The 13,463-nt window shown below is 48.0% G+C and overlaps 1 protein-coding gene across 1 annotated transcript in view; it reads right to left on the bottom strand.

The window, feature by feature from the left end:
• Window positions 1-866: 866 nt before the first annotated feature.
• The window catches only part of SMAD3 (SMAD family member 3), a 65,697-nt gene continuing 53,100 nt past the window's right edge, over window positions 867-13,463 (bottom strand). The window contains exons 7-9 of the mRNA XM_028705746.2: window positions 12,881-13,018; window positions 10,716-10,860; window positions 867-8,079 (exon numbers count right to left, since the gene is read on the bottom strand). Of these exons, the coding sequence (XP_028561579.1) occupies window positions 7,956-8,079; window positions 10,716-10,860; window positions 12,881-13,018 (407 nt within the window). The 3' untranslated portion in view covers window positions 867-7,955. The remainder of the gene's footprint in view (window positions 8,080-10,715; window positions 10,861-12,880; window positions 13,019-13,463) is intronic.

The raw sequence follows: 13,463 nt of genomic DNA, 5'->3' as shown, positions 1-13,463 counted from the left end.
CATCTTATACACGGATAACGAATGCGGGGGGGGGGGCGGGAGACGTGCAAATAATGGTAACAGCAAGCAGGAGATTGGCAGCGGTGAACGGCCATATGATTGGTGGCTGCGGCAAGGCCTGCTGGCAATTGGCTGCGGCTGTGGCAAGCGGGCAAACGATTGGCGGCTGCGGCGAGGTATGCGATTGGCAGTGGCTGTGGCATGCAATTAGCAGTGGCAGGTGAGTGATTGGTGGAAGTGACCTCCTCCACGCCCCCAAAAAAGCTAGAAACTTAATTTCTTAATTTTGGGTTAAAAAAAATAGGGTTTGTCTTATACATGGGGGTGTCTTATACATGGAAAAATACGGTAAGCCTAACTATTTGCATGGCTTTCTTTTGGGAAAAATATGTCATGCCCCAGTATATTGAAATTTCAAAAGCTAGTCACAATTTCATTCAAGCAGCATCTGGAGGGCCACAGGTGAGCTACCCTGATCTGTTTGGTACCTTCTGTTGTGCATTACAGGACCTCCCACCCCCCAGGGTCACAATCCCCATGGCAGGGGAAGGCGGCTATGGCTGCCATTAAGTTTTTATAAAACAGAAGGGATGGTTCTGTCTGACCAACCTCTCATTTGAATTACCTGCAGAATCATGCACCCAGAGTGTTCATTATGCATGAGGGATTATTAAGCAACCTGCAGTTCGCTATCAGCTCACTGCAGATAGCTTTCGTCAAAGGTGCTGCCCCCATAACTGATGTAGGTGTTATTTTAATGCAAGTACCCTTTTAAGAAGCGATCGTTATAGATTTAACAACCAGCACGCACACACAGCCTGGGGAAAAAAGAACTGTACAAGTTTCATATAAGAAATAAGAGGACATGGATATTACAGGCTTTTAATAAAAATAAGCTTAATAAGCTAAAGACCCATAGATGACAAGCAAAGGTTCATTAATACATAATCCTCAGGTATAAAATAGAGAAAAAGCAAATACTGGATGCAGACCAGATTGCAAGAGAAACACTTTTTTTCAAGGAACTGATTGCTGAGCTACCTCCATCTAAAGACAGAAGATGCTTGAAGAACACGGCAGTCTCCTGAAATGAGCAGCTACTGATTGCAGGGGAACAGAGGTGGAAAGGCAAACCATACTATTTACTCCATATATGTTTCACTGATGATAATAGTAATTTTAAAAAAAAACAAACAATTTCAGGCTCTGGATACTTGAAAGCATTACAAGTAACAGCTCATCCATCTGAAGGTGTTAACCACTAATGAAGCAGGAGAATGCATACACAATGCAGCCTTTACCAATGTGGGCCCCTCCAGAGGATCTGGGACTACAACTCCCATCAGCCCCAGCCAGCATAGCCATAGAGTGATGGGGTTGATGGGAGTTGTGGTGCGAAGCATCAGGAGGGCACCAGAGTGGCATAGTGACCCAACCACTGTCCATTTCAATAGGTCTCAATTCTAGCACACTGAAAACGGAGGGTACCTAATACCACTCAGTGTCTTGTACCAAAAATTATATGCCACTTATCAAACACAACATAATAGGGCTGGTGGGCGGGAGGGGGGGTTTACTGTGGGCATGATCCAGCCAAACATTTAAGTACGTTCCCCACTAATATAATTGGAAGAGATTAGTCATTCACTTAACTCTCCCACTGCTATCAGTGGGCTGTAAAAGTGCTTAATTTCGGGCTGGATAGGGGTCTTTTTTACTTTTCAAATCCAGCTCCGTCAGGTGGTTGTATTTTAAGTACAACCCCCTCCCCCCACACAAATGAAATTCTCAACTCGTCAACCCCAAAATGTCCTTTTCGGACAAATTTAAATACCTGGTCCAATCTTGACTACTGAAAGAAGTTACATAAATATGGAAGTCTATAAAGCTATATTAACAATTTTAACCCTGTGGCTCAAACTGGACTACTCTACAAAAGAGAAGGGTGGGAAGGGCTAATAATGTCTCAGTCTACCCTAGAAAAGTTATAAGCTAGGATATTACCACTGGTATGTTCCCTACCACACAGGACTGCTAAAGCCCCAGGAGCGAGAGAGTGTTTTGCAGTTATCATCCCTTTTGCACCTCCAGTCCCACCAAAACCTGTCATCAGGTGTAGGTAGGTAAGATTCAAGAGTTGCTTCAGAGCGGGATTCCCCCCCCCCAACTTTTCATACCGCTCAGCTTAAACCAGCCTCTTCCAGGCCATTCCTCCATCTTCTAACACACTGCCTTTTGTTGAGTTGCCCTGCCAGCCGCAGACCCATTTTCCAGTCCCTCCTACAAGTGATTGCTGCCAGTTAAAATTTGATCGCACAGGCCTTAAAACTCTACAGCAGCTTCCCTGGACCTGGTAGCCTCCTCTCTGCTGGCTGGGGCAGATGAAAGTTGGTAGACCAAAAGCAGCTGGAGGGCAACCAGAGTGGGGTGGGGGAGAGAGTCTTCTCTACAGTAAGCTAGATGCAAAATAATACACATTGCAACTTGATTCAATACGTTAATTAAAATGAAAAACAGTTTCATCAGTCACACACACACACACACACACAAATACACACACATCAGTCAAGGCCACCTGGGTGTGCCGGCCAGCAGCCATGTTAAAGAAACACATGTGTAAGAGTCAAAGACCCAGCTAGTGACTCGATAACCAGTTAACAAGATACCAAAAACTCCTTGCACAGAGGCTGAGGAGTACAGCTAAAAAAAGAGCAGATTCCAGTATGGGTACACGTATAAATCTAATAGCATACACTAGTGCTACATATCAAAATCCTGTACAAGTTAAAAATATTTTTCTTAAAAGCCACATAATCACAGTCACCCTTTTGGCATTGGGGGAGGGGGGCAGAGCTTCGTTGGAGCCAGGGCCCAGCCCCAGGAACCAAGGTGAAATGCCAGGAGCGTGTGACATCACTGTAAACAGGAGGGTGCCTCTGAGCATGCGCAGAGTTTTATTTGATGGAGCCTCTCTCTTTTTGAAAATTAAGCATGGCAAATGGAAGTTACAGGCTACATTAAGCAAAGCCCAAGTGCTTTGTGATTCCCTCTTAATTAGTGTCAACAAAGAAGCATATTTAAGACAAATGGGGGCAGAGAGTAAAGACTAGTAGAAGGAAGTTCTCCACAGCAGCCTCCCATGTGGCTACAGCCCTGCTCCCAGAATATGGTATCTCCCTTCACTGCAGCGGAGGAGGTGGACCTGTGGACACTGGAAGACAGGGAAAACGGGGTGGGGAGCAACTAAAAACAAAAGTTTATAATGTGGGCAGTACTGAACAATAACCTTCTTGCGCTTCATCTGACCATCTGGACCAAACTAGCACTTAAGTTGGGCAAAGCTCTTCTACAAAGTAACATATACCCAGCTTTAGGGCTTGTTGGCTGCTTTAGTATAAAAATAAACATCTGTGCCACTCAAAACCAAATCAGAATTGTGTGACATAATTAAGACGCTAGTGATGTGCAGCTCCAGCCAGAACAAGGAGATTGCAAGGCTGGTGGCTTTTTACACAGAATCATAGAACTGGAAGGGACCCAAGGGTCATCTAGTCCAACCCCCTGCAATGCAGGAATCACAGCTACAGAATCCCTGACAGATGCCCATCCAACCTGTTTAAAAACCTCCGAGGAAGGCAATGTCCTTGCCAACACCCTCTTGCTCTTGGCATGACAAGTCTGGGATCCGAGGAGCTCTGCAACAGAGCCTCTAAGGTGACATTATTAACTTTTAACCTGCAGAAGAGGATTTGCAAAACATGCATAGAGAAGTGTCGTTGTCTGTGGGACAGAATAAGGAAGCCCTGGCAGGCACAGAGGGCAGGGAAACGGGACTTGCTATGGTGCTGCCTGCCAGTCTCTCCAAAATAACCACAGCTGAAACACAGGATGTCATCCTTCCAGCCATTTCTGGTTCCTTCCTTGGTCCCATTGCGCACAAGCCCTTTTCACCTGCAGTGAGGCACAATGAGAGGAGGGAGGAAAGGAGGGGGAGAAGGTCCACAAGGGGAGTGTGGGGAGGGAAGCTATAGCTGAGTCCCCCGTTTTGCAGCTCCTCTTCCTAACTGCTATCTGGCAAGGCACGAGGGGCCTCTGGAACAAGGTACTAAGGATGCAATTCGGAGGAAGTTAAGTGCACTTGAGTACATTTGCCTGGATTCCACCTTATATCTAGAAACAAAACAAAAAAAAAAAACCCTCACTTTATTAAAAAGCTAAATAGTCTAACTCGGGAGGCGTGCATATCTATTATGAAAACAACTGTTTATAGTGCCGAAGTTTATAGTGTAGCATGTAATCGTGTAAAAAGCTTTGGGCGAAGGGACCCAGTTCAGCGGCAGAGCATCTGCTTCCATGCAGAAGGCCCCAGATGCAACCTGGCATCCCCCCAGGTAGGGCTGGGAGGTATCCCTGCCGGAAACCCTGGCAAGCTGCTGCCAGCCAGTGCAGACAGTACTGAGCTAATGGTCTGACTTGGTATAAGGCAGTTTCCTATGTTGAGAAACTCAATTGGGTGGGGAGGGAATGCTGTAATTTTGAATTCTACCATTTGGATACAAGGCAGATTAACCATATCTTTCAGAAACCATTCCACCCCCCATTGGTTTCAGTTGCATGTCTTGCATTCTGATGACACTTGATAAATAAGAAAGGGGGTCTCCCTCCATCAGATGCTGAAACTTGGAGGGACATGTGAAGAGGAGCATATCCAATATGGGAAACAGCACAAATCTCTCTCATGCATAATCGTTTGCTGGGCGTTAGGGACTGGGAAGCCTTCCTTGGTAGTGAGTGTGTTCATGCGGCACGTTTCACATGAGGAAAGAGGCACAGGTCAGCTTATCAAACATGCTTGGGGTATATGTGATTTGTCTACAGAGAGGAGAGACCTAAGAAGAAAACTGAGTGTGTGTGGATCCTCAAAAAGCTGATGAGATGAATGTGTGTACAGTGGTACCTCTGGATGCGAACGGGATCCATTCCGGAGCCCCGTTCGCATACCAAGTAAAACGTAAGATGCAGCTGCGTGTGCGCGGGTCACATTTTGCCACTTCAGCGCATGCGTGTGACATCATTTTGAGCATCTGCACATGCGCAAGTGGCGAAACCCGGAAGTAATGCGCTCCATTACTTCCGGGTCGCCCTGGAGCATAACTTGAAAACGCTCAACCTGAAGCACATCTAACCCGAGGTATGACTGTATGCTAGAAGGTGGCTTTCTGAATTTTCAGGTTTCCTCTGCCTTGCTAATCGTTTGTGAATTAAACGATACAAAAGGGACAACAGAAATTCCCCCAATGGCAGAGTATGTACAAATGACAAATCCACAAAGACCACACCATCTAGTTATAAATGGGGGAGGGTCACAAGCTCCATGGTCGAGCATCTCTGTAGTTCAATCCCCATCATCTTCACACAGGGCTGGGAGATAACTTTACTTGAAACCCTGGAGAGTTAAGCAGTGTAGACAACACAGAGCAAGATGGACCAATGACCTGACTCTGCATTAAGGCAGCTTCCTACGTCCCTATGTTAGCAGGTACCAGACCCTACAGGTATTTAAGCACACCAATATATGTGACACAGACTACAAAGTACAGTGGTACCTCCGGTTACGAACTTAATTCGTTCTGGGGGTCCATTCTTAACCCAAAACCATTCTTAACACGAAGCGCTTTTTCGCTAATGGGGCCTCCTGCTGCTGCCGTGCCGCCGGTGTGCGACTTCCGCTCGCATCCCGGGGCAAAGTTCACAACTAGGGGCATCTACTTCTGGGTTAGCGGAGCTCATTACCCAAAGCACTCGTAAGGAGGATGGTACGTAACCCAAGGTTCCACTGTAGTCCCATTGAATTTAGTGGGACTACTTTGTTTTCTGTGTGCCACATATATCTGTGTCTACTGGGCAAATAACAGTAGATGAAAAGAAAGGAATTTCCCTGATCCAGGAAGTTGCCCATCCATTCTGTAATGCCTTGTTGAGCAAAAACACCTTGAACAAGCGCAACACCAGTAATCAGGGTGCACCTGGCAATTATATTTCAGTAACAAACACAGCTGGGCTAAAAATAATGCTCCTCACGGTCCCGATTTCTGTTACTGCCAAGACTGGTCTGTCCATTTTGACAAAGGGCTGCTTATCTGGTTCTTGCGTATTCCCATTAACAGCAGTGGAGCTTTGTGATAGTTTGGCTCCTCCTAGATTTGACAAATACCCAACCAAATTCAATATGTGAAACAGAAACGGCATCTTCAAACCAGCATTTACAGATATTTGCAAATCCACTATGCTGCAAAGGCAGAAAATCTATTTAGCACATTTTAAGCAGCTCCTTGAGTCATCTTACAGTGGCCACAAGGTGTCTCAAATAGGGTTCTCAGGAACTACTAAGGAAGGTAGCCTTTAGTCATTAAAAATATGTTCACTACCTTCATCGGAGCAGCAGCTCAATGACAGCGGCTTTAAGTGCTGCGATGGGCCTCTTGCAAATCATCCTAGAACTGGGAGATTTAACTGCCTGTACATTCCCCTGTACCTGCAACAGGTCTTGGCTGGGCACTGGTAATCTCACATTTCTTGATCAGTTCACACTGATTACCACACACTGCTCTTGCCCTCGTCCAAAATGCTGACCAGGACATAGAGCACTGAACAGACACACACCTGCCATTCTACAGGGCAGGAAGAATGTGTGATCTATTTACAGCTCCTTAACCACTCTAAGAAGCAAAAACTGTCAGTCAAGCAGTCTTGGTTGGATGCACATTTCTTACCAATTGCAGATGCTACCTGTCTTTAGCAAAGGAGCATATCAATTTATACAGGACCAGGGATACCAATGGGCAATGCCATAGCCTTGGCTGAATCTGCCCTGGGCCATTTATTATTAGCACCTCTTTTCCCTTATCAGATGAGCCTTTGACTGCCAGCCCATTAAAACGAGACTGCTGAGCTCCCTTTCCCCCAGACTCCCCTAATGAACTTTCAGAGCCTTTAAAACAAGTTAGTTAAGGCAGCACATTGTGAGGACAACCCACGAGTTAAATAGGTTAATGGGGAAATCAGAGGAAAATCAACAAGATCTCCCTGTGACACAGAAGGAACACTGAAATATACACTGAAGTGGAATGTGGTGATGTTGTGCATAATACCACCTCTGAGATCATTGCAACTACAGTATAAATCAGGCCTTCCATACTGCAAGAAGTGAAATATCTGTAAGCTTGGGGCAATGCTGCTTCATTGAATTGCTACTCTCTCCTTACCCTTTCCTCACCATTCCTTCAAATGGTCTAACAGAGATGGGCCTGGCAGGCGGAAATGCAGGCACAGAAGCAAAAGCTTTTTAAAAAAAAAGGAATGTAAAAGCAGTCCCTCTGCCACCCATTTCCCAAGCTGGGTGTCCTCTAGTGAAGCGGCCAGGCTGGCGGTGGGATGGCAGAGGATAGAGACAGACAGAAGAGGCCCTTGTCCTTGCTCTCCCCCGTTCTGAGAACTGCTGACAAGGGCATCTGTGGACATCCGACGTGAGCTGCAGAACCTCTGCAAGGGAAGTCGCAAGTCTTGCTCCACTTCACTGGAACTCACACTTGGCAGCGTGTGTCAAAACATCTTCTACCATAGTCCAAAATTTCTCTACGACTGAAGTGCCAACTGTCTGGGCCAGGTCCACGAGGCACTGCAACGGCAAAACCTCTGTCCGTTCAAGCAGCGCCAGAGCAAAATCTTTCACTGAGAGGAAGGAGCCATCACTACGTGGCATCGGGCCTCAAGGGACTGTCGGCCACAACGTCACTAGCGAACCCTAAATGCTCGTTTTCAACGCGATCCGTAAGTTTTCTTTTTAAAAAACAAAGAGAGGTAAATTCTCAGGTGAGGGACTGACTTAGGTTGCCCTTTGCCAGGAGTTACAACAGATTCCGCTTGCAAGTCTAGGCTTCTGATTCCAGGCTGCTTTAAGACACGCTGGAACAGCGGATGCTTGGGGAGCCCATCTGGGTCAGGACCTTGTCTAGCCACTGTAAGGGGCCGTTCAGATGGAGCTCGATCCAGCAGGGAGTGCTTGTGACCGTCTGCCGCCTAGAAAAGAGGAGAAGGAAGAATGAGAATCAGGGCTATGTGCTCCCCACACTAAAAATCGCAAGAGAAGCTATCAAAGTTTTCCACCAGGAATTCTGCAACCAGTACAGATTGTGTCAGTTCCAGAGCTGCATATTTTAAAGCGTGCAACCCCTTGTTCGGCTTCTACTAATCAATGGGGGGGAGGCAGCCCTGCACAGCCCCCAGAACTTGCATGGCCTTTCAACAGCTGGGCAGCCCCCCTTTCTGCAATCTAAGGGAGGGAGACAGAAACAGGAGGTAAGTTTGAGACATGGGGGGGCAGGAGGGCAGGCAATATTTCACTGGGTGGGTCTCCAACTGTGCAGACTTGACAAAGAGCTACATGAAGGTTTTAGCTGCCCCTCTGCCCACACACATGTAAGCCCCTGTCCATAGCCTTGAAGACTAGAAGCTTATACTTAAAAACAAAATAAAAAGGGAAGGGGTTTCTCAGGATGCCAGTTTGTGTGCCAGAGTCCAAAGACTGAACCCTGTAGAGCTGTAAACCCTCCCAGGAAGCTTTGCAGGTGTTAAGAAGCACCTCCCCTGTCTCTGCAAGCACAACCCAAAACCTATTTTGGCTACCCTGTAATTGTCTAAGAGAATCACCACACCCATTCCCAAGCCACTGACTTAGAGAGGGGGGTGGGGAGAGAATGGGAAGCTCATTCTGTGCAGCTACACGGCTCCCTAAAGCACATCTTTTGTACAAATCAAAAGCCTGAAGAGCAAAAACAGCAAAAGCGAGTGATTTGGGCAGTGGGGGTAGCTTTGCGCTGGGACAGAGACCCAACTAGACACAGCAACCCTGGCGATGCCAAAGTTAACTCACTGGAGGGCAGCGGCCATATCGCACCAAGAGCAAAAGGCACTCTGGACTGGAGCACCATCCCCAAATGAGAGCCAGTCCCTCCCCACCCAATGCAACCCACTCATCTGGATCTCATTAAGAGCCCTGGCCCTCGGCCAAGACGAAACACAGTCGGCAAGAAGGGAGGGAGGGAGGGAGCTGGTTTCAAAACAAAATAGACTCCAGACATCTGGAGAAGTTGAAGGGGGTAACCCGAGAGGCCTCGGCTCTGGGCTTCATCTCCAGTCACTTGCAAGGAGGAGGAGGAGGAGGAGGAGGAGGAGGAGGAGGTGCAGCTGCAAGGAGCAGCTGCAAGGAGACTTTGATGGGGAGCCCTCTCTTGAAGAAGACCAAGGAACAGGGACCCAGAATGCCATTGAAGAATCTTCCTGGCTTTGATCCTGTCTGCACAGCACCTTCAACCAAGCAAGAATTAGGCTGTGTTCAATCCCCACGTCTTTCCCCCCCAGAGTTACTAGCAAGGGGGTGTACAAGCAGTAGCCATTAGCCACGATGGCCACGCTCTGCCTCCATGGTCAGAGGCAGTAGTGCTTCTGAGTCTTCGCTGCTGGAAACCGCAGGAGGGGAAAGGGCTCTTGCGCACAGATCCTGCTTGTGAGTTTCCCACGGGCACCTGGTTGGCCACTTTGAGAACAGGATGCTGGGCTGGATGGGCCACTGGTCTGATCCAGCAAGGCTCTTAGGTTCTTAACTGAAAACACTCTCACCTCTCACATGGTGCACAAAAGTTGCTTACTTAGAAATAATTCACAAAATTGTGGAGTTGGAAGGGACCCTGAGCATCATGTAGTCCAATCCCCTGCAATGCAGGAATATGCAGTTGTCCCCTATGCATAGCTGTCAACTTTTCCCTTTTCTTGCGAGGAATCCTATTTGGAATAAGGGAATTTCCCTTTAAAAAAGGGAAACGTTGACAGCTATGCCCCTATGGGGATCAAACCTGCAACCTTGGGGTTATCAGCACCACACTCTTATTAACACCTCCAATCTCAGAATAGATTCCTTCCATCTCCTAGTCCCCTAGACTCCAACTCTAAACGTGCAGAGCAGGGGTGATTGACGTGATGCCCTCCAGAAGTTGCTGGACTCCATTTCCCATCAGCCTCGGCAAGCATGGCCTGTGGGTCAGGGAGGATGGGCATTGTAGTCTAACACCACCTGGAGGGTCACAGGTTAGCTACCTACCCTTCCCCCCCCATACAATGGATTCAAAAGAAGAGAGAGAAGACAGCCCCCACGCGAGATGGATTGAGCAGCTAAAGCAGAGGGGGTCCTGACACTCCATCACCACCAGGGCCCCAGCCTGGAGAATTCAGACATCTTGCCTTATCCACAATGGAGAAGCTTGCAGGATTTCCTGCACTGATGCCCCCTCCCTCCCACAGCTCCCCTTTCTCAAGGGCATGTAAGCTGAGTCAGCCCCCACAAAAAAGTGAGATTTGGACAGTTCCCCCCTCTTTTCTACCCACCCCAGCACCCCATATGGAGCTGCCTTGTTTTGACAGCACAACAGGACTTCGGGGCCTTAATGGATCTTGCGTTATCTTGCGGCTGGTTTTGCTTGCTAGTCTGTTTTGCTTTTTAGAGTCCCCTCCCCCTTGTTTTTAGATTGTACTTTTGTTTTGTACAGTTGCCAGTCTCCTGCAAGCTGCCTTATGTACTGTTGCAGAAAGGCAGGGTATGGATTCATTAAGAAGAAGAACAACAACAACAACAACAACAACAACAACAACGAGGACCTGACCTGTATTCGGCCCCCCAGCCCTTGACAAAGCTCATTCGGATCGTGCACATTCTCGTCAGCTGGTAGACGGCTTCAAAGCCCTGGTTCACAGACTGGGCCAGAAGGGCAGCAAATTCCTGGTTGTTAAAAATCTTCAAGTTACAACCTGTTGAAGATAAGACCAGGGCAAATGTCAATGTGAAATGCGGAGACACAAGGAAAGATTTTATTTTATTTTATTGCTGAATGAGAGGTGACAACACACTCCTCCACAAGCCAGAACTTTGTAAGAAAGGCAGCAAGGGCAGCGAACACAATGGCAGGCACCATCCTGCAGACACCTGCCTCACACCCCCTGCAAGGTCAGGAAGATAAGCCCCCTGATTGAAAGAGGAGTCGGAGGAGGGAGGAGATAACCCTGAAAATGCCAGCCATAACCTTGTAATATTTACTAATAATGCAATGTGCTCATCCTCTTCCCGCTTCCACCCCCCCCAAAAAAGCCCCCAACCCTGCCATTCTAACAGGAGAGGAAGAGTGTTTGAAGATTCAGGGCAGATAAAAGAAAGGACTTCTTCACACAGCACATAGTTAAATTATGGAACTTGCTCCCACCGGAGGCAGTGAAAGCCACCCACTTGGATGGCTTTCAAAGGGGATTTGGCAAATTGCTGGAAGATAATGGCTACCAGCCACAAAGGCTATGCTCCACAGTCAAGAGGCAGCAATGCTTCTGAATGCCACCTGCTGGAAACCCTAGGAGGGAAGGAGAGAGCTCTCATGCTCAGGTCCCCTTGTGGGTTTCCTTCTGGGACATGTGGTTGGCTACTGCGAGAACAGGATGCTGGACCAGATGGGCCATTGGCCTGATCCAGCAGGCTCTTTTTTGCATTCTAAGCCTGAAGTCTTCCCATCCCTGCTGCAGACTAAGACCCAATTCCCTCCCCATGGAGGTTAACCTTCACCCACACCCATTGCCAAGTGGAGACTGGGGGTGCCTGGGAGAAGAAGATGCTCTTGGCATCATGGCGGAAGCACCTGCGCTCAGTTCTGGTAGCAAGCTGCACAGTCAGTTCTTCATGCACACAAACAAACACAAAACACCGTTCACTCCCTTCGTCACCCACTCAACGTTCAGAAGAGCTCCTTCCTCCGAAGTCCAAGTTTTTGATGCACGGGCCCAGCTGCAAGCTAAAACTCCCTCTCTTTCAAAAAAAGTTTCACAGCTGCTTTGGAGCGCAGGGAGGCAGGAAAATAAAAAACTTTTCTCGTCGGCTGTCAAACACATGACAGCGTCGCCGCGCTTCGCTCAGCGCCCCAACCAGATGAACTCCCAAGTCTTGGCAGGCGCAGAGTTGCTGATCTAGGCACAAGCTCAGGCCAACGCCTACAGATACACACACAAGCACAGCCTTCTGATAGTGAGCTCAGAAGGCAAATGAAGGAGAAGCTGCAATCCCTAGGATATATCCTATCAAGTTCTTTCTACAAATCCGACGGTACAGGAGCTTCCCCAAGCTGGTGCCCTCCCAATGTTTGGGACTGCAGCTCCCAGTGGTCAAAACACCTGGAAGGCACCAGCTTGAGGAAAGCTGTTCCGAAGGACCTTGCCATGAAAGCCCAGTTAAGGAGCAAAATAAGTTTGGTTTGAGGACCTGTGTTCAAGTCCTTTCGCTTGCCATGGACCCGAATGGAAGATTTGAAGAATTAATATATTTGCATTGCCACAAGAAAAGGGAGACTTCTTCCCCAGAAGCGGAGTGGGTGATATGGTGGGCTCCAGTGCTGGAGAAGACATCCCCATCAATGTTGTTTGGACAGCTGCCATTGACCCATCCACGGGGAACCCGGAGAACTTGGCTACGCTTGAAAACTGGTGAAACTTGTTCAATGAAAATCATTCTGGAGAAATGGATAGCACTTCCAAGAAATGAGAGTTCTTGGGGCATTGGGTGCTGCACCCCAAATGCTGTAGTTTGGGTAGCATGGACACAGCCCTGCTCAGATGGAGGCATCTTACAGGTAAGGGTTGGCAATTGTCTCCCATCCACCAAAAAGAGACCACATCTATTCCTCCCTTGCAGAGTTTCAAAAGTCATGGCAGCTGGTGGATGGGGTCTTCATAGGGACAAAAGACATAGTGGCAGGCATGCAGCAACGGAGGAGGAAAGCCACTCGTGAGTTACCTGGTGGGATCTTGCACACAGTGGCCGGATGCCACCCATAGCGCTGGTTGCAGTTAGGAGACTGGACAAAAATGGCACTGTCGCTAAGGCACTCAGCGAACACCTCCCCTCCGATGTAATATAGCCTCACTCCTCTCCCTAGGGAAACACAGGGCAGCAAAGTCAGGGCAAAAGGAGTCAAAAGGCAAGGAAGGACACATTCGGAAGCGATGGCTCTCTCTCTCTCAAATGGCTTGGAAGCTATCCTGGGGGCACCTGCCCCGCCACTGCAGACAGACAAAATGCTGGGCTGGATGAGACACTTAGTGCGTTACCCAGCATGGAAATCAGGTTTTTAAATTTTATCCCTGCCTTCCCCAGCCCCCCAGTAAGTCACATGGTTGCTTGTAATTTATTTTCACGGCCAGCCTCCAAGGTAGCCCAGGGTGGGTGGCCCAGCCAAATAATAATAATAATGATGATGATAATAATTTTTTATTCATACCCCGCCCTTCCCGGTTTAAAAACCGGGCTCAGGGCAGCTAACAGCAAATATAAAACATTGATCAAAATGCAACTTAAAAACAGCATAAAATACAACATA

This window comes from Podarcis muralis, chromosome 14, assembly GCF_964188315.1.
Source record: "Podarcis muralis chromosome 14, rPodMur119.hap1.1, whole genome shotgun sequence".
Classification (NCBI taxonomy): Eukaryota; Metazoa; Chordata; class Lepidosauria; order Squamata; family Lacertidae; genus Podarcis; species Podarcis muralis.
This window is presented reverse-complemented; position numbering and strand designations above follow the sequence as displayed.